The 26,587-nt window shown below is 42.4% G+C and overlaps 2 protein-coding genes across 4 annotated transcripts in view; both read right to left on the bottom strand.

The window, feature by feature from the left end:
* arhgef37 (Rho guanine nucleotide exchange factor (GEF) 37) overlaps positions 1-1,445 on the bottom strand; it is a 38,974-nt gene extending 37,529 nt beyond the window's left edge. For 2 of the 3 annotated variants that reach the window (XM_030062256.1, XM_030062253.1), the window contains exons 1-2: positions 1,284-1,445; positions 634-719 (exon numbers count right to left, since the gene is read on the bottom strand). The gene's annotated coding sequence lies outside the window, so the exon portion shown is untranslated. Of the gene's footprint in view, positions 1-633; positions 1,058-1,283 lie in introns of those variants that run through there. The other variant, XM_030062254.1, reaches the window with a different exon arrangement.
* A 2,569-nt stretch (positions 1,446-4,014) lies between these two features.
* On the bottom strand, positions 4,015-25,283 carry LOC115366490 (probable carboxypeptidase X1). The gene is made up of 14 exons (XM_030061969.1): positions 24,963-25,283; positions 20,982-21,091; positions 20,706-20,845; positions 18,931-19,015; positions 17,431-17,590; positions 17,246-17,337; positions 14,968-15,091; positions 10,212-10,408; positions 8,955-9,134; positions 8,604-8,801; positions 7,448-7,544; positions 7,134-7,273; positions 6,589-6,691; positions 4,015-5,630 (listed from the first exon to the last, which is right to left on the bottom strand). The coding sequence occupies exons 1-14, from the start codon at positions 25,264-25,266 to the stop codon at positions 5,320-5,322; spliced, it is 2,241 nt and encodes a 746-aa protein (XP_029917829.1). The 5' UTR covers positions 25,267-25,283; the 3' UTR covers positions 4,015-5,319.
* Between the last annotated feature and the right edge of the window lie 1,304 nt (positions 25,284-26,587).

The raw sequence follows: 26,587 nt of genomic DNA, 5'->3' as shown, positions 1-26,587 counted from the left end.
TTGAGGAAGGGATTACTTGAGGATGACCAGAAGCGATGGCAGATTAAAGGTGCCGCTTGTTGTTTCGGGCCTAAACCACGGTGGAGATTTGGACTTTGCTGCACTTGGTTTGGTTCAGCTTCACGTTGCACACTGATCCTTTAAGGGATGAAGTTTCGGCTGTGGTGGCGATGTGTGAGGGGCGGGTCAACTTTTCCAGCTGTAAACCAGCACTAAATACAGCTACTAACACCAAAAACTGTGACTCTGCGGCCCCAGTTCAGTGAAGTGCACATGTGTTTTTTTCCACGATGCAAAAGCCCTGATAATGATTTTTTTTTTTTTGGTTTCCATGAGCTACACAAAGCTCTGTGTTGCTATGTTGCACAACCTTTACCATCAGGACAATGGCAGAAAATCCCCATTCACCCTTTGTGTTGCAATGGTTTATATTTGAACTACAGATAAGAGCTTCAATTCAGAGTCACTTTCATTTATATTTTTTTTCCAAGCAAACCTGTTTAGCTGTTTTGCAAGCGTCACTCCTCCGGGGTGGAATTATGTCGACTTGCGGGTGATGGATCAGATATAGTGCCCCAAAATCATCATTATCTTCATCACAATCATCATCATCATCAATGCCAATAATCTTACCCCTATGTTATGTTTCCTGTGTGAGGCCAGCAGCAGCAGCAGGGGGAGGAGGAGGGGGCGGCATGGCTGCAGCAGCTTCCTCAACACTGCAGAGTCAAAATAAACTCAGTTAGACAGACTAAACATCCCTTTTTTTTTCATGTCAGTACCCGTCTTGTCCTCTCTGCTCTGCTTATCTCGGACGGAGCTCTCCTGTCTGTCTCACTGTCTCCAACACATGGCTTTTCGAATGCATTTCGCACCACAAAAATGCATGTCTTGCCCCAAAAAATAAAAAAAATAAATAAAAAATCCCAAAACATGCATGTGGGAAAGCCAGCCTACATTCCACATCTTCATGTCTATCCATATTCCTGCCAATGAAATACAATTTTATGCACGTTTCCAGATTGTCTTTAGTTATTTATTAAATATCTCTCATGGTCATATGGTCCATTTTACATACAGGAGCGTCTTCCTCAGTTAATGAGCTCAGTTACAACAGGTGGTAAAGCCCAGGTTATAGATTTTTTTTCTTTTTTTAGTCATAAAAAAGCAGTAAAGGAGGAATAAGAGGCGCTTGGTTTCAGCGGCGGGAGGCAGCGGTGCGGCTGCTGGCTGGATGGAGACACACAGCAGCTCCTGGCGAGGAAACACCACCGCATGTTTACCTCTCTGTCGTCCTCTCAGCCGCTCCTCATGGCGTTGGCGACCGTCTGTAGCGTCTGTGGCGTCCGTCCGTACCGTCCCGCTGTGCGTGTCCGCCGCTGCCGCCCGGCCGCCGCTCACCTGTTGTCTGGCAGCAAGGTGTCAATCCCGCGACAGGAGGCGACGAACAGGTGCACTTCCGCTTGGCACTCTTCAAAATACAACCCCCATTGAGGAGAGAGTCTTGACTTCAGTGACCCTTCCAAAATAAAAGCATGATTGAGGCGTGGTATCACTAACATTTACTTGTTCGTTGTAATTTATTTTTTTATTACCAATTTATTTTTGCACTGAGGTATGTTGTCAGAAACTCTTGTGATGAAAAAAAGTATGTAACATGCAAATTTTATGGGCTTGAATTTACTCAAATGAAGGGAATAATGTACTCATAGACCTTGGATTGGAGTAGAACAGACTTTCATGTTCAAATCAAATCAGCATAGCAGAAAAGTGCAGGGACCAGCACCAGCATGCCCTCACACTTTACTGCCTCATATGTGCATTATCACATGGAGAAAAAAAGACAAAACAAGTTCTATTTGTTTTAAGTTAGAAGAAGGACCATGGTAAGCAGCCCCAGGACTGTTCTACTCCATTCAAGTTATTTACTTTGGTTTATTTAATTTGTTTATTTGATCGGGACAGGGCACACAAAGGTATCAGTGTAAAAAAACGTTCCGTGAACAAACTAACTAGCTACATAATAGGGGTTGGGAAAGTATTGTATAAGTATTGCAGTTCTTTTATATGATTTTGATTGATTTTTATTACTGAGTTGATTTATAGTAAATATATGAGTATCATATGAAACTAGGAATCCATTAGCACCAAGCATGTCATGCCAGGTTGGAGCTACCCTGGATTTTTTTCTACTGTAATTCCCTTGCTTAACTACTGAGGTTTTTATGGGGGTGGCTCTTTAAGACGTATAATAATTGGGATAATCCAGTCGGAGGGCTTATATCTGAAAATAATGACCAATGCGGAGGTCAAAAAGCTGCTCACCAGGAAGTGGAGCTGAGGCTTGATCTGATGATGGAGAACCTCAATGAGAGGAACGCAGCGCTCAAAACAAAAGATCTAGTGGACACATGGAGGAGGACAGAGGAGGCCCAAAGGCTGCAGGAGGAGTTTGTGGCCTGCCAGCGGTCTCAACAGGAGAGACAGGATGGAGAAGTCAAGATGACGGAGGCAGGAATGAATGAGGAGGAGCAGACCTGGCTCCTCGCAGCCGAGAAATGAGACCCAGCTGGTTGAGGAGGAGTTGGAGCAAAAGTGGGCCGAGACAGAGAGCAGCATGTTGGCCAAGATCACCGACCTGGAGAGGGATAACACACAGATTCTGGCTGGAAAGAAAAAAAAATCCAAGAAGCAGCTCCAACACTGAACCAGAAACAGACAAAAAGAAAGGACAGTCAGTCCGCATCCAACAAGGAGTTCAACAAGCTCTTCCAGTTCTATAAAGGAAGAACCTGAGCACGTCAACACCTGTGCTCAAACACACTTACACACACACTTACACACACACTTCTTCAATTTCCAGCCCACCAACCACAAGCTGATACGGTTTATAGCATCAACATAAAGTCAGCAAGCACATAAGTAAGTAACACTTTATTTATACAGAGATTTTTAAAATATGCAGAGTGCTTCACACATGGGGAAAATAAAAACAAACGCATAGAAAAACAAAAAGATAAAAAATATCACAGATAGAGAAGATGTATAGATCCTAAGTCATTTCCAAGATCTTCAGCAGAGATCTATGGAAAGCCTTGCCTACAAAATGACTCTTAAAGCGAGTAAGATTTGATTATTTAGTTATACATATAATATTTAATTGTGGTAATCATATAAAATGTGCAACGCCGATACACAAATACGACTTTAGCTCTGCAAAATGAATCTGAGGGCTTCAAACCTTTATTGTGAAAGATATCTGGTGACACTTAAGTTTTTCAGTCAAGTATTAGACACTTCAAGGCCTCTGCAGTTTGACCAGGTCCTGCACTCATCTGATATGTGTTTGTCAGATAGCGCCATCTAGTGTTCCAATGGAGATTTGCAGCTACGGTGTGGAATCGACTGGCCAATCAAAATGTTTATGAGCTGAAACCGAGCGGAGTGATGCCTCCTCGCCAGATGCTTCAAAATTGTGAGTGAAATTAGATTGTTTTGTTAAATTTAAGCTGTGGTGTGACAGTTTTTGGAGAAAAAAAATCTTGAAACAACTTTTTTTATATATATATATATATAAATTCTGATTTGTCAGGCCATTGTATATGCTGTCAAAATAAAAGCTACATCACTGCATCATTACATTTATCACAGCTTCACCGGTGGAAAATCTTTTGTGGGAAACCAACATATTTACAATAAGTTTGCCACAAGTACACAGACAATCAGGCAGGTGCCACACTGAGGTTTGGATGCTGCAGGCCTCTGAAAACTTCTTTGTTTCACCCGAGGATAAGCAAAATAAAACCAGTTATGACTAACTAATAGTTTTCTATTTCAGACACATGGCTCTGTGGTGACTTACATGGTTTTCTTTGATCTTGGCTGCTGGGAAAAACACACAAACAACACCGATTGGTTCTTCCTTTTTTATTTCTTTATCATCAAAGTTTTATTTGGAGTTCATTTACAACCGTCTCTTGACTTGCAAGGACATTTTATCCAAATGCCAGCATTTTGACAGGGAGTTGCAGAAATCAGATGACAGACAGACATCAGAAATCGGCTCTTATGAAAGGGGATGGTGCATGGCACGTCACCGCTACATGAACACAAAGGACACACCTACTGAACTCAGATCAGCACCAGGCTGTGCAGTAAAGCTCTTCTCTTAATTAAATTATCAGACATGTGGTTACTGAACTTTCACCTGAACAAAGTGGTGGGATTTCTGTCCTGTTTGTCCTTACTGAACCATTCAGTCAACTTAAAATCCTCTTCTTTGGTCATTTCTGGAGTTTCCCCAGAGGCTGAACTGAAAGTCAAGGTTCAGTTTCCTTTAAAAAGCGATACGTTTTACTGCCTCATAGCACAAACTGACAGTAATACACCCGCAGCGCTGATATACAGTAACAAGGACTGATGGGATTTCTTTAAAAACTCACTTTCTGGCTCACACCATACCAAGAAACTGACAATTCAGGTGGATCTTCTACAAAATGCGCCCAAAAGATCTTTGGCTTTATGTTCTTTGGTTTTTTTTTCTCAACACAGCACATTTTGATTAAAACAGCTGAGGTTGTAAAAAGATTTGAGCTGAGAGAGCTGTCAAATCCAACCTCCTAAGAAACTGAAGAGAATGAAGACTATGAACTTGAATGATCATTCGAAAAAGAAAGAAAGAAAAGAAACTGGAGCTGCCATTTTTTTTTAGTTTGAATTCAAAGCCCTGTACTTTTTGTGATCCAAGCTGCTTTGTCTGCTCAGAAGTAGCCTAAAAAATCCTCATCCTCACATCCTCCTCGAACCGAGAGTGAGCACTGTTAATCGTGAATCTATTCCGAATCTATTTCGACTCCCATCAGACAGAAAGCACATAATCACATGGTGAATTTCAGAAAAAAAAAAAAATGGAGACACTGATCACAGCTGCAATCCTAATGATCTTATTTTCGACTCTACGAGCTGCCACTCATACAATACAGTGATGTGTTTTGTTAACTTTTCAACGCTGTCACGACAAAAGACAGTCACATCTGCTCTTTACACGGGAAACAACAAGGAAATGTGAGAAATGAGATGTAAAAAAAGAACAACTAGCACCAACAAGGGTAAGAAAAATAGACTTAGATCACCAAAGAGAAGCAGAGACGCTCTCCTCGAAGTGAGCGGCTTCCATCAGTGTGTCCTCGAGTCGAGCGAGAGACTGAACATGAACTGGATTAAAAAAGTAAAAATATACATATAAGACACAGTCCAGTGAAGACAGGGTGCCTCCAGATGTCGAAAAATGTGACGTGAGTTGGCTCGCCCTCATCATCATCACGCCCCCCTGGTCGCCCTCCTGGCGGCGGCGGCGGCTCTCCTCTGGTTGATGGCCTTGGTGGTGACGCGGAGCTTGCGCAGGCGGAGCTGCCGAAGCCGCAGCTGCAGGTCTTTGGGGATTTTTCCGCCCCTGGCCAGGATGTCCTTGAGCCTCTGCTTGGGCGTCTTGGTGAGGCGGAAGTCGCAGAGGGTCGGGTAGTGCTCGTACATGACCCGGCAGGTGCGGGTGGAGGGGAAGTAGCCCTCTGCGCTGGCGGTCACCTGGTACTCCCCGGGGTTCAGCAGCCGCCAGTAGTCGCCGTCGGCCACTGAGGAAGGAGAGCCAGCAGGACATGGCAGTCAGAGGCAGCTGACTACATGCAGGTGGACTAGTTGTTTTGGTGATATTCAAGAAGGTAAATTTGTTTTTATGCCATTTTTGGAGCAGTTAACTACACACTGACCAACAGGCAGAATGCTTAAATGAACACATGGGCACTTTTTGTAATAAACTCAATCAAGAAGCTTTTTTTTCTTGGTGTTTGACTCAGTTTTGTATTTTGATATTTTGCTACAAATTGGAAAACCTTGTCAATTTGATTATTGATACGGGTTTTTCAATGACCGATGCCAATGCCAATATTTAGAAAGTGGGGCGGCTGATGTCCGAATATAATGATGATATCATGTTTTATTCTAATAATACTAATAACAAATGAGACACTAAATTGCTTTTCTTAAATGAACATTTCTTAAACACTGATGTTATTGTCTTCTATATTGTCACTGTTTGCTTACCTAGATCTGCATTGTGTCTGCAGTGCACTTGTTTTAAATGAAACTGTACCAACAAAATAGGCAGGTAATAAAAAAAACTATACTTTGTTTAAAAAAAAAAACATGAAAAACAACTCATGAATGAAAAATAAATAAAATTTGAGTGTATCAGCAGATGACATTTCTTGTTTATTGGTGTCATGAGCGCAGATATCAGCTGATGCCGGTAATCTGAAATTGCCAGATATCAGCCTGATTAATCAGTCTATCTTCAAATTTGCTCATTTTCACGAATCACTTTAAAATGGTGTTAAAATGGTGTTAATTAGCCAAACCACAGCTGCGTCCCAAAAGAAGAAACGCTTCACTGCTCTGTAACCGGAGCCCGACACTCCTACATGAGGAACCTCCAGAAACACAACAGCGATTTTAGATTCACACTCTGCAGCAGTGCAGGTTTGCTTTGTGCATTAACTTCGGTTAATACACAAACGGTTAACTTCACTGCACCTGATCTGATGTGATGATCGATGTCGTCGACTTTGATGACGGCGTCTGCTATTCCCGCCTCGGTGTCTTTGTCACGAACCACACCCTTGATGCCACGGTGAACCTGGAAAACAAAAGCGATGGCACTCTCGACTTGGCACAGCAGATTTAAGACAGCAAAGCACTTCTCAAAAACAAAAAAAACACCATTACTCACTTTTTGACACTTAATACAGATGTCTTCATTACAGGTAAGGATTTACAGTTTCACAGTTTCACAGATATTATTTTCAAAAACAATAAACACCAACTCTCAAGAACTGGAGGAATAAGAATAAACTAATAAGGCAGAAGAGAACTGGTCAGGAGAGAGAGAAATTTCATTAATATTCATTTGATATACTATGGTATGAATGTGTTATAATGGTAAAAATTAAGAGGAACTTGGAGAGGAAGATGAGAAGATAATTCAGTTTAAATGGCCAAAATGATTGCAAATGAGATGAGAAAAAAGGGGGAAAAGAAAAAGAAAGAGCGACAACTGGAAGCCGTGCGGCGAGGCAGACCTGCTCCATGTAAACCAGCAGAGACTCTCGGTTGTTCTCCCACTCGACGGGAAGCTCGCTGGCGTGAGGAAACTTGTCGCACGACAGCTCCACCGTCACCTCGAAACAGTTGGTGTGCAGGTAGCTGAAGTCGTTCATGCCTGGAGAGGAGGAAATACCCGAAAAATTCAGCTTATTATTCTGTTTTGTTTCATTTTCGGTGCAGATGGAGCGTGACGACAACACTGCTGCCGTCTGGGGAGTTTTTTTCCAACATCTGTTATCTCATTTTGAACGAAACACACACACACTCACACAAACACACACACACTTACTTCCGGGTACGTTGTGCCAGTCGGCTCCATTGATGATGTTATTGTATCGGAGGAAGTCCTTATTGTGGCAGGGCCTTCGGTCGGGGTTGGACATCACCTGGAAAAGACAAAGACAGGAGCACGGTGCTGATGCAGATTCCTGTCAAGAATTTTCCAATTTAGGATCAATAAATTACTTTAACTATCTACCTGCATCTAAGGAAGGTGTGTGAAAGGGAATCCAAACATTATGAAGATTTATATTCACATGTAAAATAAATCATCATTCAGCATGTCTTAATTACATCCAGTGGCTATATAAACATTATCAATCAGTGAATTTAATGCAGACATATAAATATAACTGCATTTCAATCACATTTCACTTAAGAACAGTTCATGGCAACAGTATGTAATAATATTGTAATAAGGTAATTAATTAAGGTAATATTGTTGTAATATTATTGTAGGATTAATGCACACATTTCTACATAATGCTAATACTTTTTATGAATTTATAATGTACATATTTATATATTTCTTATTTCTTTTTCTACTAATTTCACTTATGCTTATATCTACACCCAGTGGCCACTTTATTATGACCACCTGCACAGTCTAATCCAATCAAATCCAACTGCTGTGCCATAAAGTTTCCTTTCCTGATGCCTATAATGCTCAGCTTGTCTTGTTGTCACGGTAACAGAGGTGTTCATTCACTTCTATGTTTGGCATTGAGCTCATAGTTTGTGCTGCTGTTGGAATGAGCTGCATTTTATTGAGAGCTGTTTCCACTATTCTGTCCCCCCTCATTGTATACAAATACGGAGGACAAAAAATTAGAAACACCTCTCAATATAATACAGTCCAGTACAAGGCCTCTGCAAACTACAACCTCAATAATAAACATGGAATTAAATTTACACATTCTCCAACAAAAACTGAACATTATAAACTTTCTTAAAACGTAGATTTATGGCAGAGCTGTTGCACTGAACTGCATTAGACTGTCCATGTGGAGCTGATGAAGTGGACACTGAGTGAATGTTCTTCTCTTGAGAACTGACATTTTCTTTTTAAATCAAACCGCTGAGGGCAGATCCTTTGAAACACGATGGGACGTCCCGCTCTCTTCAAGGAAAAACAAAAAATGTGAGCTGGCAGGAGGAGGGCTGACCTGGTTGGTGCTGGCGTACACGGTGGCCAGCCAGCGGAAGAAGCTCTCGTCAGCCGTGGGCGTGTGCTCGCGGGGCGCCCAGTCCCGCGTCATGTCGTACGGGTAGGTGACCACCAGCTCGCCGCCGTGCAGGTTGGCGCTGAGAACAAACGGGATGTTCTGCATCCAGTTGATGACGGCTCGGGTCTCTGACGCCACCTGGTGTTGGGGTCAGGAAACAAAGTCTCTTTTCTACTCTCTTTACATTTACACAGAGGGGCTTAGGGTTAGTGAAAAGGAACTGATGAATAGAAACTGATTTTGAACAAACCACACGTCTCTCCAAGATGTGCACGTGTGCCGGGAACTTACGAAGGCCTCCTCGGAGGTGTACTGCTCGGGGATGGGGAAGTAGTGGTTGATGAGTTTGGACTTGTCCGTCTCCAGCTCGATGGCTTTCCACATCACCGAGTTGAGGTCGGCGAAGTTGTGGTTCATGTCGATGCCCTCGTAGCTGTACCGTCCCAGAGCCCAGCCCGACAGCTCCGAGCCCTGCGGGTTACAGCGGGAGGCTGAAGACGGCTCAGGTTGATAATATTATGAAGAAAAGTGGATTTGACTTCCAAACATCAGCAGGGCAGCTGCTTGCCAACATGAGAACATGAATTGAGAACATTTGCACAAAGCATCTCCATGTATCGTTTCCTCAGCTTTCTATTCCTAATTTCTTTTCCTAATTTCGTTGCATTGTTATACCGTACATGATTGTGCAATGACAATAAAGATCTATCTATCTATCTATCTATATTAACCACACATGGCTGCATTTCAATTTATAGAAGCAGTGAGATAAATCTGAGCTCCATTTATTTAGAAAGTGCTTTCAAAAATCACAGTTACAACAGTCTAGTATATAAAAGCTGAATACATTCAATAACAGTGTAAGCTATTTCACTGAGTTGCCTTTGAGTGAAATGCTCTCGGTGAATTTAACTTCCCTGTTATGTAGTATATACTATATATTTAGGGCTTTTATTGTGAGAGGTAACGCAGAAGTGGTGGAACTGTAATAGGTTGCCATGGACAGTGTGGGATGCAGTAAAAGTTTGCCACTTTGGAGTCTCAATTTTGATATTTTAGAATCCAAATAAGTACAGGCTGAACTTCTAACCCTCGGCTACACTGGTGGCAGCGGTCAGATTATCTTCCTGCTTCAGAATAGAGGGGATTAGGAGCTGCGCGGCTCCTCAATCAGGCAAACAGGAATCAGGTGGAGAGGGTCGGGTCAGTGGAAAATATATTTTTAAGTTTGTCTCCTTTTTAACTCAACATGCTATTTAGAATATGACCAGCAAACTCATAAAACATCCTAGGCACACTGTACCGTAGAAAAAATGTTAATGTATAATAAAGCCATGTAATAATAAAGTTTTTTTTTCTAACATTTTTTCTATAGAAAAGTGTGCCTTAGATGTTTTTTTTAAGTTTGCTGTTCATGTACACAGGATGTTGATTTAAAAAGGAAACACTACCTGCAGCTCTATTGTAAAGTTCCTAAATGTTTTTGAACTAAACAAATCCCTGGTTAAGTTGTTATCAATCCTCGGTGACTAACGTGATGCCGGGCACCTTCTTAAAGGCCATCTCGTATCCGTCGGGGTTCATGGAGGGCAGCAGGTGGATGCGAGTCTCTTTGACCAGGTGGACGACGCGCTGGTCGCCCCGTTTGTACTCCTGGCACAGGTACTCCATCAGGTTGAGGAGAAGCTCGCGGCCCAGCGCCTCGTTCCCGTGCATCCCGGCCACGTAGCGAAACTCCGGCTCGCCTGCAGGGGGCGCACAAACACACAGGACCGGGACAAAATGAAGAACACTGCTTCTACATGAATGTTTGGCTTTATGTGTCTTCCTTTGCTATGCTGTACAGTGCTATGCTGCTGATGACCTTAATCACTTTAAAAACTCATTTGTTCCTTCTTCTATCAATTTTTTAAACAATGCTGCTTGAAGCTGAAGAGACTGTGCAATAGTTTTTTGGTGTTTGCCATTGGTTGTGTGCAATACGTGCTATGTGCAATATTTTTGGTATGTGCAATGTGGATTACAGGCTACTTATGGCTGTGATTAGCACAGCTGTGAAGTTTGTTTCCCTGCAACTGTGGAAGCATTTCTGTGTGCAGCATAACTAATTTCCCCACAGGGATAATGAATTATATTGTATTGTATTGTAAAGGCAAAGACAGAAAGAGACCCCAAACGATAGATTGAGTATCTAAATTATCAGTCTGACAGCTCTGTGTTGCTCTACATGCTGAACTGAAGTTAATTCAACATACAAATAAGAACAGGACATCCTCAAAACATTAAATACAGTGTCTATTGTTTCAAAACACAAAGCTGCACAGATCTCGGTCCTCCGCTGGTTTGCTCTGGCCCCGGTTCTGCATGCAGCTTCGTCCATAAACATACGTTGCATTGGCAGGGAGTTCAGAAATCTCACACGTCCTCCCTAACCTGTTTAAAAGGAGGAGCTTCAGCTGAGCTCTCTGCTGCAGCCTGAGGTGAGTGTCTGTGCAGATCGGAGAGTGGAGCCCACAGAGAATCAGTACATACACCCAAAACACACACATACACACACATATTCAAACCTAACGTCCACTACATATTATGCAGTTGTTTAAATCAGAGGTTCTGTGCAGCCCCGGTAATTAATTCGTGTTTATTTAGCTTGTAGATTAGCTGGAGGCTTTAAGTTTGAAAATGGTTTGGAGACGGAGGACGAGCACAAGAGAAGTCTGTTTCGATGCTCAAGGGGCTTCTATACTCAGAGACCGACGTATAGGGATGTTTTTCAAAAGTAGAACGGCTCATCACATGCAGTGGTCATTTGGAAAATTTTTAGATATATATATATATATATTTTATTTATGCAAAATTAAAACAGTTTCACTTCAATAAAGATGCACAACTTTCAAAATAAAAGTCCCCCCTGGAGAATGGCACTAGTAAATGAAAAATGTGCACCTGGGTTGGCCAATATGTGTTATAATTTTGTTTTTTGTTTTTCAGTCACTGGGTCATGTTGGTCATATGGTCATAGGAAACATTACTGTTTGATAAAATTGGGCTCTGTTTTTGCAAAGTGTGTCCACTCTTCAGGGGTGTCTGCCAGCTATAAATGCAAGTCTGATGGAAACCATGTGTGCTGTTTCGAGCTGGAAAAAGATCTTCCAGTAAAACGTCCCAACCCAGGATCAGGCAATTAAAAAAAAGCCATGCAATGATTCCATAAAACAATAAATATATATATATATAAAATCATCCTTGCCATATCTTTTACATTTGAGATGGACGCCCTTATTGCTGCTCCAGTCGGTTTACAACAAATTCAGCAGACATTTCAGGGTTGCTGGTACCTGACTGATAGAAAACACATGTGGTGACTCAAAGTGTTGGGGTGACAGACACATTACAAGGAGTCTCCAGTTTCTACTGGTGCATGGCAGATTAAAAAAAAAGTCATAAAACATGATTTCTAAACTTAAAATCAGAAAGTTTAAACATCTTTAGGACATCAGCCAGCAGTCGCTCTCCTCCGGTGACTTTCAGAGTCACTTGTAATCTTTTTGAAACAGGAAACATGATGGACTAATTATGGATTTCTTGGTGAAATAGTACAATTTTCATCAGAATTAAGAGTTAAGTGCCAATAAGGGAAAGGCAGAACAAACGGTACCTTTGCCTATGCTGAACCTATTGACGGGGTTTATTTATTGTCTTTCACTTCCATTGGAAAGACAAGAAAGCCGCTGGTATTGCCCCTAACTGTTAACGGTGGTGAAGACAAACAGCGTGCAACGATGTACAGTAAAATGGCAAAATACACAGTACAGTTGAGAAGAAAGGCATTCTCAGTTACATAAACTACAGAAAGCGAAGGGGGGAATGGGGAAAATATGAGTACTTTGAACCCAGCTGGAGTTTTCCCCACTGTAACCGCTGGCAGATGACATGAAGAGGCAGAAAACTCAGTCAGTGGAACAGAAGATTGCATAAGACGGAGTTTGGTCAGTGGAAAAAAAAAAAAAAGACTTTGAGGTGAACAAAGAAATTAGGTCAAGCAGAGAGAGCAGAGAGGAGGGGAAAAAGCTATTTATTCCCCTGTAAACGGTGCCGGTTATTTTCATCACTGCCAATCAAAGACATTCATGTGTGACTGGATTTTCCTCGTTACTAGATGATTTAGTGCTGTGATTCTGTACCGCGGGGGGAGATTTTGGTGATTCTTACTGTATATATGAATTAAAGGATCATGTGGTCTTCCGGGCGGAAAAATAACACGTTTTTTAATTTCTAAATCAATTTAATCTTTTCTTAAACGAAGTAAAATAATCTTCCCATGGGTTGACACCACTTCACCTGTTTCCAATGAAGAATAAAGATCATTTTCTGTCGTATGATTTCTCCCTCTTGTTTCAAGTAGGGTTGAGGTCTTCTGGTCGATCAAATTCTCATTGGTCGGACAATCGGTGGTGTTACTCTCATAAGCAGAAGCATGCATCATTTTCGGGGGAAAGACGTGCAGACCTGATGTATTTCTGCCTTTAAAGCCGGAACGTGTTGAGAGGATGGCATCATTTTCAAGACGTGACCGATGAAATGCATTGTGATTTGCTGAAACACACACATGGGGGAGGTCAAATGCATGCTGGGATGCATTTTTTGTTTGTTTTACCAGCCCCCTTAGTCGCTTAGCCGAGTGCAGGAACATTATATTGGGCTTTGCCTCCAGGAGGACGGCTAAAAAATTTCTAAAGCTGCACTTCAGAAAGTGACGATCGCTGATGATCTGAGCGAGGGGAATGATACCGAAGCAGTTCATTTCAGGACAAAAAAAAAAAAAAAGACGATGAATTAGAAGGTTCACACCCAGATTGAGATTAAGATGGGACTGCTGACCTGCTGGCCAAGGCTCAGAGGGAGGAGGAGGAGGAGGAGGAGGAGAGAGCTGGAAACGGGAAACTTTCACCTTGCTGTAAGAGCGAGTATCGCTGCCAGCCAGGGATAAATATTGACCAACATGTCAGTATAAAATAATTAGGCTGAAAATGATTTAGTATGCTACAACTTACTTTTCATGTTTATTTATTATTCATTTAGGCTACCAGGTTGGCTAAAGGGCACTCAGTGGACTGTACTCTAGATTAACTAAATTGGCCACAGTGCGGGGTAAAACATGTAGACATCATATTTTTTTTGTTTGTTTGTTTGTTTGTTTTCCTATCGACCAATCCATTTATTGAATAGCAGGTCGTATTTCAATCAATCAAGATTTTCTTTGGTTGACTACAGCCCTAATTCCAAGACTGCATCACTGGATTAAAAACAAAAATACTCAAACAGGAAACTCACTGGAAATATTGGACACTCGTCATCTCGTATTTGCATTCATTTGTATTTATTTCATTCATTTTTTAACTCTATAGCACTTTTGTTAACTTGGGTTGTTTTTAAATGTGCTTTATAAATAAATTTGACTGATTGATTGATTGATATCTCATTCCTTTGGCAGATTTTTTCATTTGTTTCGAGAAGATAAGATTTTAAAGCTGAACACAAAAGGGAATTGCTTGTTTTGACAGAGTTCGTTTTCTCACCCTGTCCTGCTCATGTGTTTTTGGCGGGGAAGCCTCTCCGTTCTGCGGCCGTGTGGGCTGGACAGACGAGGCCAAAGAAAACATTTTTACAGCTCAGAGCAAACCGGCAGGGACGCCGGCTTCTCTGCTGCGCACAGAGCCGGGCTGTGTGGCTGCTGCACAGTGGCACTCTTTGTCGAAATCCCCTCTGACCCCGCAGCTGTCCCGCGTTAGAAGTGTTAGCGGTGCAGCGACCATGTGGCACATTGGGGTTTTACTTGTGCAAACAGAGCTGCCCGGGAGGATGAACTAATCCTATTGGTCCAGTTAAATCTCTGTGGGCGGGGCTTGCTTTACACACTGCATTTAACTTTTGAGCTCTGAAAAATGGCAGATAAGAAGAGTTGAATTGATCCATCCTTCCACAGGAGCCTATCAGCCAAAGTTAGATCATTAAATGTAAAATGTCTGGTTGAATGCTTACCAATTCATGCAGCTTGTTCATTTGTGTGTTTTCTGTTCCATAATATTTACATATCTAAAGAACTGAAAATAAAAATAAAGAGATGCATAATGTGCATAGGAGAAATTTGCATATTTTTTGAGAAAATGGTTTGTTACAAAATGATTGAAATACTTTTTTTTACTTTTACTTTTTTAAAGGATATCCTTCTCGAGACTCTAGCTGAAAAAGATAAAATCTCGACCGTTTAGAGAAGATGAATGGACCCTTCCCATGTGTGTCTCACCCAGCTCGTGCTTGCCCGGGTTGTCGGAGATCTCCATGACGTACAGCTTCAGGCCCGTGTAGCTCTTGCCGATGCTGTAGATGCGGGTGATGTCGGGACACGCCTCGTTCACCGACTTCATCAGCTGGACAAAACAAAAACGGAGGCGCTCAGTGAACAGAGGCAAGCTGGGAAAATCTGTGAGCGCAAAGTGAACCGACATCCTCCTCTCACTCCGTGCCGACTGTCCTCACGGTGCCTTTGAGCAAAGTTCAAGCAAGGGCAGTCCAAGTCTGACTGACTGCATGTTTACTAGCAACCACAAGTACATTATTACATATACACATTATTTTTGGTAATTTTTCTCAATCATGCTGACTCTAACTGCATGTTTTCTTTGTTTTTCATTATTTTAAATATATAACATTTCACCTCTAAACCTCAAAATAATGTGTGATAATGACATTTGTGAGGTAATATATAAAAAAAATAGACAACTAACTGTAAACTCTTGCTGACGACAAAACAACAAGATTTCCTGCCACAGTAACAAAGGCAGTAAATCTCTGTGACATGTGATGGATTACCTCACACAGGCATTTTTCAAGTCTGTGGAAGATGTTTTTCATACCAGAGGAAAATGAATGGCAGTGAACGGCCTCCAGAGGAGTCAGGAAAACAAAATCTGACATGTAAAAGTACACGGGACAGAGGGCAGAATCCACTAACAGTCATGCTCCAGTGTAGCTGAGCATGTGAAAGTGAACTTGAAGCAGGGTCAGCCCGCTCGGGAAAAATAAAGTTTACGAGCGAGTTGAAGTGTTAATTTGAGAATGCTTGTAGCACTAAAGAGGCAGGGCGGCCTAGTAATTCAAAAAGTCGATTAGTGCAAAAAGATGTGACAGTAAAATTAACTTGGCTCTCTTCTTTTAAGACACCCGGGATAACAACATCTAAATGCCTAAAATGTGATGGAAATACAAAGTCTGGTGCTATTATCATTCATTAAACAGTAAAGTGTGCTGTAACGAGCAATTCTACGTTTTACAATTTCTGGAATCATTTTCATCGTGAAATGAGGGCAGACAAAGAAACACAGTCTCCTGTGTCAGAGGAATATTTATTAGAAACTATTTATTTTTCCTAGTGAATGCACACACTGCCTGTTATGGATGCATTTTAAAGAAAAACGCAATATTAAAGTAAACTCACCCTGCATACTCTTTGCCCTGTGTAACCTCTCGGTGTCCTATCAAAATCTGAGCTGTGTTAAAAGTTGAATGAGTTTGCCCACAGTGGAATGTGTGTGTGTGTGTGTGTGTTATATTTGTGTCTGTGGGCTTGGAGAGGCCCCTCGGTTTTCGAACGGTCTCTCCAAACAGACCGCTGGTAGTGGCAGCAGAGTGAGGATGGGAAAAGGAGTGAAACCTCACAAAATATTTGTTCTCTGGTGCGACTGAGAGCAGACCACACACTGCGGCAGCTCAGACCTCAGGGTTTACTACGCTCACTGCTGAAACCACCAGCGGCGGACTGGAGTCTCTGTTGTACACAAACATTTCTCTGAGGTGAAGCTGCACTGCAGGTAGAAACAATCTCATTGGTTGAATTAAACCCCAGTGGGTGGAGCCAAGGAGACCATGTTTCAGAGCCTTAGCTACGTTATGACTGGCAAACCTACATGGCAAAGAAGGAAATCCTATCAAAGAAGCATATATGGCCCTTTGACTGCAAGAACTTAGACAAACTGAGGCGCACTGCACTGTTTCGGCTATTTCACAGGTTCAGGAAGTGTTTCCATTGGTGACAACACAGTTATAGGTGATCTACATAGAGTTGAATCTGCTGGACTTGTTTGTAGATTCTTGATTTTTGATTCATCCAACAATCTCCAAACAGGTCCAGCTGCCCTCGATTCAACTCTGCGTAGATCACCATGACCTGGATGACTGGGAACCTCCACAGGCAGGTTACAGATCATGTTCCTGGGACCTGATTTAGTTCCTGCTCAGGAGGTGATACTACAATCTGGGTTCCACCATCTGTTAAGAGGAGCTAACAGGACTGTCGTCTTGACTGGTCCCAGCAGTGACTTGGCAACACTTCTGTAAATATGCGCTGTTGAGCCCTGCTCGGTATTTAGGGAAAATAAAGTATCTACACTGAATGCCACGTGTGCACATTTTAACAAACCATGTCGGGCTCCCGGGCAGACAGCACCTCCTTCTCCTCCAGCTCCTCCTGGGGATCCCTAAGCAAGCTGGGATATGTAGTCCTTCCAGTGTGTCAGCGCTCTTACCTTTCTCATCTCCTCGTAGTTGTGGTGCCTGAAGTCCAGTTTGTCTTTGGATTCTGTCGGCTCTGTCTGCCACGCGTAGATGTTGTTAGGGTCTAGGAGATGGTGAGGGACAGGAGGCAAGCACTGATCAAAACTCTTTCTTCTTCTTTACGTCAACACTGTTACCGGCGGCCGGCGTGTCGTACCTGGCAGGGCGCAGCCCAGCACCTCTGCTCTCAGGCAGATGTCCCCGTCGGTCCCGTTCTCGTACCAGCTCTGTGGGTTGATCCGGATGTAGCGCGCCACCGTCGACGTGTTGAAAAGGGCCAGGACGGGTGTCTCTGCATTCTGGTTCCCTTCAAATACCTACAACACATCAGCACAAGTGTAATTATTAACTTATCAAGGGTTTTTCACGTACAAGAGTCCCAAAAAGACTTCTGGAGGTCTTTGGCCGGGGCGCCAAAACTTAGGGTTGAACCAACAATTGGTTATTGAAATTTTTAGCTTCCAGAGTTGCACTAAACTGTCATATTGACATACTGAGACATTTAATCTCATAAAGAATATCTGTTGATACACTGAATACATAGAAATTTTGAGCACTTTCTGTACACACACACACTTTATTTCCATGCTTGTTACGCAATTTATTGTTTTTGTATCATTCTCTTCCTTATTGAGCTTTTGATGTAATTTATGCATTCATGTCATCTTGGTTTTTTTTTGTTTTTTTTTTATCTCAAAACTTTTTTCATTCACCACCAAAGGATTTTATTCACATCGAGTTTGACCAAGTAAAACTAAACTAGACCTCTGAATTAGCATATCAAAACACATGAATCCTTTAATCCACATTTCTCTCTGCAAAATGAGTGACAGATTACAGATTGGTGTGCAAACTGCCAGCCTGCCCATGGAAACCAGTCTGACTGATGGAGCTGGTCTGCATGTTGGTGCTTCAGGGTCGGCTGCGGTCACGTCACACATACATCATAAATCTGACACATGCAAATCCAACCAAGGCCGCCAGACACCTCCAAGGCCTCCAAAACCATACGCTCCAACATTAATCACACAATATAATGTCGGTCTGCTGCTGAATATTTAGAGAGCTGTTACAAATCTCAACAATACAACTATGGAAAAACTGAAGCGTTATCATCCATTCCACCCCAGGAAAACAAAGAAAATGGCAAATTTCTGTGCAGATGTGGGGTTCAAATGCAATTAAAGCAAAAGCAGTAGATCATACTGTGGAATACCACATCTTTCATTTCATCGCCCCTCCAACATGGCAGCACGTCCCTTGTGACCACTGTTACCATGCTGCAAAACTTTCCCTAACAGCTATCCAATAAAGTGGCCTAATCGCTCCCTTCCTCATTTTCTTCCATAAAATGACTTCCAGTTTGGGCAAAGAAGTTCATCCAGTTCAACAACATACAACATTTACTTAAAAATACAACATAGAAACTGTTAAAAAAAATGTTTAACAATCTAAAAGAGTTTATTTAAATGCACTAAATGTGAGTAACATTCTCCTTCAGATTCTCCAGTGACACCATTATGTCACCATTAGTTCAGACAGATGTGTATTTCCAACTTAGCCACAAGAGGATGGTTTGCAACATATTCCCTTTGCGATGCTTTAAAAAAATAAAAAAGGAAAAAAGGAAAAATGATAATATATTAAGGCGACTCACAGCCTCTTCAGTCCCGTTCATACACGGCGTCCAGACCAGCGTGTCGTTACTGAACTGCACCTTGTAGGTGTACACGACGTCCCAGCTGTGAGCAAGACAGTTGTAATTATTAGCAGTATTTAAGGTGTTATATGTCATGCACATGAAGCACTGTTTATGGCATTAACTGTGATACACAGAAAAGCCTTGAGGAGGAGTTTGGCTCCAAAGGAGATCGCCAGATCTGAAACTGAAATAATTGAAATTTTAAAGAGACACTTTGACAAACTCTGACTGTCAGACATTTTGCATGACGAACTTGTAAAGATTCACTCTTGTAGGCTTTGGTGATATACACTATATTACCAAAAGTATTCGCTCACCTGCCTTTACTCATACTAAACTGAAGTGCCATCCCATTCCTAACCCATAGAGTTCAATATGATGTCGGTCCACCTTTTGCAGCTATTACAGCTTCAACTCTTCTGGGAAGACTGTCCACAAGGTTGAGGAGAGTGTTTATAGGAATTTTTGACCATTCTTCCAAAAGCGCATTGGTGAGGTCACACACTGATGTTGGTCGAGAAGGCCTGGCTCTCAGTCTCCGCTCTAATTCATCCCAAAGGTGTTCTATCGGGTTCAGGTCAGGACTCTGTGCAGGCCAGTCAAGTTCATCCACACCAGACTCTGTCATCCATGTCTTTATGGACCTTGCTTTGTGCACTGGTGCACAGTCATGTTGGAAGAGGAAGGGGCCCGCTCCAAACTGTTCCCACAAGGTTGAGAACATGGAATTGTCCAAAATGTTTTGGTATCCTGAAGCATTCAAAGTTCCTTTCACTGGAACTAAGGGGCCAAGCCCAGCTCCTGAAAAACAACCCCACACCATAATTCCTCCTCCACCAAATTTCACAGTCGGCACAATGCAGTCTGAAATGTACCGTTCTCCTGGCAACCTCCAAACCCAGACTCGTCCATCAGATTGCCAGATGGAAAAGCGTGATTCATCACTCCAGAGAACGCGTCTCCACTGCTCTAGAGGCCAGTGGCGGCGTGCTTTACACCATTGCATCCGACGCTTTGCATTGCACTTGGTGATGTGTGGCTTGGCTGCAGCTGCTCGGCCATGGAAACCCATTCCATGAAGCTCTCTGCGTACTGTACTTGGGCTAATCTGAAGGTCACATGAAGTTTGTAGCTCTGTAGCAATTGACTGTGCAGAAAGTCGGCGACCTCTTTGCACTATGCGCTTCAGCAGCCGCTGACCCCTCTCCGTCACTTTACGTGGCCTACCACTTCGTGGCTGAGTTGCTGTTGTTCCCAAACGCTTCCATTTTGTTATAATAGGGCTGACAGTTGACTGTGGAATATTTAGGAGCGAGGAAATTTCACGACTGGATTTGTTGCACAGGTGGCATCCTATGACAGTTCCACGCTGGAATTCACTGAGCTCCTGAGAGCGGCCCATTCTTTCACAAATGTCTTGTTTCACAGTCTGCATGCCTGAGTGCTTGATTTTATACACCTGTGGCCAGGCCAAGTGATTAGGACACCTGATTCTGATCATTTGAATGGGTGAGCGAATACTTTTGGTAATATAGTGTACGTCTGGTAATACGTCTAAAGATGCAGTACTTCTGACCCTACTGACCTTTTTTCTAACATGAAGAAACACACCTGGATTTGTGTGAACCAAACATTTTTTCTTCTTTTTGAAAATACAGTTTAAGCTCTTCTACAAAACTACATTTCCTAGCAGCTAGTCTGAGAGAAGGTGACCTTTGACCTGTGCTGACCTCCAGATGGAGTTGCGTCCCTGCAGGATGACGCCGGTGAAGCGAGTAGGCCGCAGAGCGTCGACCTCCAGCCACTGCTTCTTGTCTCTGTACTGAGCGCACCACGCGCCGTCATAGATGTCTCCATCTTCTATCCCAGACTGCAGCGCACACACACACACACACACACACACACGCACACTTTTAAAGATTGCTGGCTATAGCTTGCAAAACCACAAATGTCCTGTGAGACTGCAAAATCTGGTTTGTTCTAAATTAATTTCCCTGGCGAGTCACCTGGATGTTGAGGCGGCCGCGGTGCGGGCCGAGGCCCCGGCGCTTGAAGGACGACGCCTTCAGCTGCGTGTCTTTGACCTTCAGAGACTCCAGACCCAGTGGAGGACATTCTGACAGAGACAACAGAACTTTAACCATCTGAGTATTATTACCTGTTGCTATTACACATCAGAAAAATAGATACAAATGTGTACAAACACAAGTGATGCACACACTAAGACACACTCCACGCTGTGAGTGAATAGATGAGAGTTGAGGGAATGCAAGATCAACTCTCTAAAGCAAGAGTGAAGAAAGAAAGATGCAGTTTTTAAAAAGAAAGACAGATGGGGGTGCTAGAAAGTAGAGAAGTGAGAGATCCTTGTGCATAGATGATGAGAGAGAGAGAGGGAGAGACCAGGGCAGTGACAAGTAGAGAAAGTGAACTGGTCCAGCTTCCCTCTCCTGCTGGACAACAGACCAAACAGAGTCTCAGTGTCTGCAGGGTCAGCTCGGTTCACTCGCCGGATGATCCTGCAAACTCTGCCTTCCTCTTCTCTTTACTGGCTCTTAATACTTCAAACTGCAGACCGAGGTGCAAAAATAGCACAAATGAAGGCTACATGTCAGCAGCATTTCCCCTTAAAACTCGAAAACCCTTTTGCCTTGAAGTCCTGCTGGATCTCTGCTCTGCTGGTCGTGACTGAAGCTCCAAAAAGTCCCGGCTCGGGGGCCTTGTTGCTGCTGACCTGCACTTTCCTGCCAAGTGCACAAATGTCTTCATAAACTAGTGAACCTGGTCCAGAGAGACCAGGCAAACACAGAGAGATGACCAAAAGATTGCATTATTTTTATTTACAGTACATCTAAGAGGTTCTCATTCCAGCCTTTGTCACGTTTATGCAAATAAATTCCACTAAGAGGGAAAATAAATCATGCATATTTGTTGGTTTGAGCACAAAATGTGACTTATAAAAAAAAATGACTATCACTGAGGCTGTGTAGTGTTACCTGGTTGCAAAAGCAATTTTCTTAAGAAAGGGGGGCATTTTGTTATTAAATTATTCTATATTTCATTCATCTCAGCACATAGAAACGCATAAGATAATTTTCTCAAAATTATGACAAGAAAAACATCTTTTATAGAGCTGAACCTACGGGAAAATCCCATTGACTTCTATTCATTTTACTCTGTTCAGTCCATTTTTAAGACTCAAAGTCACCAGCTGCAGGCGGCCTCTGACATTCTTCCTTTTTAAACTCTCTAGTCTCTGATGTAACCCCGTGGTTGTTCATGCAGTCTTGTGATCAAAAAATAATCATTCTTGCCCTTCTTACATTTCATTTTGATGTCCCCTCTGTCATCCTCTCTCCACACACAGGCTTTCAAAGAGCACCGACTCTGATTCTATATGAGCGGACAGGTTGCTGACTGGGCGTTTATTTCCAGACAGCCCCAGCTGGCTGATCTCCGGTCCGACCTTCTCCTCTATATACATCCTCTTCCTCTGCTGGGATGAAGGGGGCTGATGTGAGAAGCCACCGAAAATATGACTTGATAAAGTACCAGAGAGAAACTGGAAGAAGAGAAAGAAGAGAAAAAGATGCACAATGGAAACGATGGAAATGAGAGGAAGGAGAAAGGGTGTCATGGCGGGAAATAAATAGTTATGAGTTCAAACTGGCATGTGGTTAAAGATCGGTGACATCTTCCTGGCAGACAAGCTCTCTGGTCATCTGTGCAGTGTGCATCGAGAAGACTGGTGGTAGTTTTACCTCTGTGTGTGTGTGTTCATTTTTCAGCAGAAGATGCACAAGAAAAAAATTAACTACACTGTATATGTCAGGTTTTGACAGTCCCATTATTTAACTAACATCTCCAAGAATCCTTCAGTGTCTTACAGCATAAAAACAAGCTATTTCTTCGTCCTATGAGCCAGTTGTTATTTAGTTTACTGCAGTGCATAATAAAGTTAAAACATGTTGTGTTAACCACATCAAATGCTCTGCACCACAATGCATACTGAACACAGCCAGGTGAAGCTGCTGCCACTCCTCTCACTGCATCATGGGTAATCACAGATTGATTTCCAGAGAGTTTGTGGGAAGCTCTGTGACGTGCACAGCGATGAGTAAGGATACGCCGCAAAAAAAAAAAGAAAGTTGATTTGTTTGATTTGTTTCCACTACTTTAGTCGGATATACAGTATGCCTCAGCTCAGCGAGGGACCACAGCTCTGGGTGAATCCCCTCCACATCAGACCTGGGTCTAAAAATAGCATTTGCAAATACTTTTTATGGTTTGTTAGATGTTTTTCTGGCCCCCAGATGAGTGAGGCATCAGCTGACAATTCAGTGAAGTTAATGGAGAAGGCGTCTCTGGGTCAAGAGGTCATGTGACACTGAATCGTCCGGATGCGACAGGTCCCACCCATCTGGTGTTTGGTGAAAGCAAAGACTAACAAACCATTTGCGACTGCTGTTTGACCCGTGTCTGATCCACATACTGTATACGTCGGGGCTGACCCCCCATACGTACGTGGGACCGTCTCCGTGGCCTGTGATTGGCTCACGCTGGGTTTGAGCTGGGGCTTGGCTTTCTTAGTGACCTCAGCCTTGACTTTGGGCTTCTTGAGGAAGACTTTGGCTTTCTTCAGGAGCTTTTTGGCCTTCTTGGCAAGATTTACGCTCCTGATGGACCTCCTCGCTACAAAAACGCAAACCATTTTACACACAGGAACAAACACGCATCCCTCACAGAGCATGACTCATGAGGAGCAACTCTTCATTTTGGCATGTTGACCCACTAGGCAGCACTTTCCTGGATAAAGTTTCAACTTTTAATCAGGTTGGCCTCTAATTTTTTTTTCATCTTCTACCATCTGAGGATACTGTCAGGAAGCCAAAATCTGGACATTGTACTGATTTAAGTGCTACTTGGCTGAAATTATGAGCCTTAGCTGTTTACATTTATAGTTTTTATGCTGCTGTTACTCAGAGAAACTTACTCTGAGTGTAGCAGCTGAGTCAGCTTTAATTCGTGGGCGATCAACATTACAAGTGACTAATAGTAAGGAGTGCAAAAGGTCTTGTCTTTATTTCTTTCCCCGGCGCCACACTGGACATCTGTTTTCCATCAACAGATAATTCACGGCTAAAATGCTTCACCACACAGGGAAGAATGTGAACACCAACCGTCCTCCTCCTCCTCGTCTTCATCTTCAGACTCTGGTTCCCACACCACAGATATACAAGGGCCAACAGAAAGTTTTTACACCCTCAAAACTAAAAAGAAAGCTGTGAGGAACCTTAAAAGTTTGTTTGTTTGCAATTAAAAGGGAACCCAAGACGGTTCCTTGAAGAACTCCATAATCAATGGTTCATAACCCCACCCCAGATGGTGCTTCAGAGACCTTTAACATATAGGAGCTTCTTCAAGGAACCATGTAGAGTTTTTTTTTTTCTAGAGAGGAAAATAAATTGGCTCAGTTTGTGCATTAACTGTTGTACCTTGTAAACTGCACAACACATCTTTTCCCCACTTAAAATACACTGAAGTTACTTTATTGCTGTGGGCTGCGAAGACTGTAAATCGTCACAGGGCCATGTTAAACTAGATGTTAATTTGTTTATGGGAGAGAGTGATTAAACACAATGGCACCAAGGACTAATTACAGCACTGATGTTTCAAACTGCAATTTGACAAATAAGCAGTTATCCCAATGAAAATGTGCTACAGTAACCTGACAATAACTTTAAACATACTACACTAACTTGGAAACAAACAAATAAAACTGAAACTCTATACAGGATTATTATAAAACAATACCCTACTACTATAGTGGTGTAATTGGGGGAAAAAAAAGGTTTAGAGGGTGACTGTAAACTCTACTGAGTATTATACTGTAAATCCATGTAGGAGTATAAACGGGATTTTTCAATCAAGAGCAGCAAAGTTTCATGATAAAATATAAGTGAAATATTAATTTATGGTCAAATCACCTAATTCCACTGGACCTTCTTCTTCAGTGTCTTGGCTCAGCACTCTGCTGTCCTCTGTTTTCTGAGTCGGAGCGGGTCTGGTCGCTGCCTGGGTCTGCAAAGTGGCTGCAGCAGTGAGTCCAGTGCTGGGAGCCTCGGTGCTGCGGGGGGAGAAAGTTTCCCCTGCAGAGGAAAGACTTTGTGTTGGACTAAAAGTTGCATTTGGAGCGGCTGCAGTTGCCAGTGCGCTGCTGCTGCTGGAAATGAGCGCAAATAATCCACAGCGCAAAAACACAAGCGCACTGAGACTGAGGCGTCCTGCCATGGCAACTGGTCCCCGCACAAAACCCCTGCAGCACTAAAACTAGTTCAGACCCCCTGACCCTCAGCTCTGCACCGCCTGCAAGACACACGCAATATTAAAATACCATTTCCGGTTACAATATAAAAATAAAACTCTTTTTTTATTAAGACCCGCCAAAGTAAAAGTAATTAATGCGTTGGAAGAGGAGTATGTTGTGAAAGAAAAAAAAAACTGTTAACCTTTTTACCCCGACTCTAAAACGAAAGAGAGAGAGAGAGAGAGAGAGAGAGAGAGAAAATTCAAGGCATCAGTTTGTAGCTATAAGAATGGGCCTGTGCAAGATGCTGGGCTACTGAAAATAAAACATGGGGCTACATAGATAAAGTCACATACAAAAAATCAACTTGATCATCATCTCAAAAAAAAAAAAAGTATTTCAATCTCTGAAATGTTGTGTAATTGTAAGTGCAAGGTAACTTCTATTATAGAAATCAATTCGCGAAGCACAATAAATAAATAAAGAACAAAAATCGCATACAAAAAATTACGGAGGAATAAATAGATGAATGTAGAAATTTTATTCACACAGAAAAAGTGAGGGACTTCTTGCAAATGCACAGATGAGTTATTAACTGGGGACTTTATTTTGAAGGCAAGATCGAGTAATTTCCGGTGTTGATGTGGTTTTTGCGCTCACTTGACGCTCCTCCTCTCCGCAGCCTCTTCACCGTCAGACTGTGAACTCAGAGCAACCACCTCCCTCTATTAGACCAGTTTACAAACCCTGCGGCTTCCACGGGAATTTATTCCATAAATTCACAGCATACATAAAAAATATAAACAATATCAGATTACGTATCATGTAAAATACAAATAATATCATATTTTTCTGATTTTTTAAAAATCTTTTTTCCCCTGAAAATATTGTTGATTTGTAGGTGCTTGTAGATTATAGATAACCTTCATTTTATTTGGTTACATGTCTCACCAGTCAGGGTGAGACATGTAAGTGACCAACCCTCATTTTGATGACACCACTAATGCAACTAATGTAAACTTTTCCAATTTTGACTGAAAAGTTGAACAAGTAAAATTTAGCTACAAAACACTGTAAGAATTGACTATAATAAATAAGCAGTAGGCTAAACACAACTGAGGTGAGAACAAAACCTTCAGATCTGTCACAATAGCCCAGACTGGCATAATGGGGTCGATTTCTGAGGAAAAACAGAGGGAACGTCAACATCCTACAGATATTTAAAACTGACTTTCAGCCTTCAGATGCAGCGTTGAGCTGAATAAAGGAGCAGACACTGATGCTGAGCTCAGATAACGTGACTGA

Source organism: Myripristis murdjan, chromosome 10 (assembly GCF_902150065.1).
Source record: "Myripristis murdjan chromosome 10, fMyrMur1.1, whole genome shotgun sequence".
NCBI lineage: Eukaryota > Metazoa > Chordata > Actinopteri > Holocentriformes > Holocentridae > Myripristis > Myripristis murdjan.
The sequence above is the reverse complement of the archived record's forward strand: the minus strand, read 5'-3'. Positions and strand labels throughout refer to the sequence as shown.

Coding starts and splice junctions, on each gene's coding strand:
- LOC115366490 (XM_030061969.1), bottom strand. CDS start 25,266: ATGGCAGGACGCCTCAGTCTCAGTGCGCTTGTGTTTTTGCGCTGTGGA. Junction 10,409..14,967: donor CCCGGGCAAGCACGAGCTGG/GTGAGACACACA, acceptor CGCCCCCTGCAG/GCGAGCCGGAGTTTCGCTAC. Junction 5,631..6,588: donor CGATCATCACATCAGATCAG/GTGCAGTGAAGT, acceptor CTCCTTCCTCAG/TGGCCGACGGCGACTACTGG.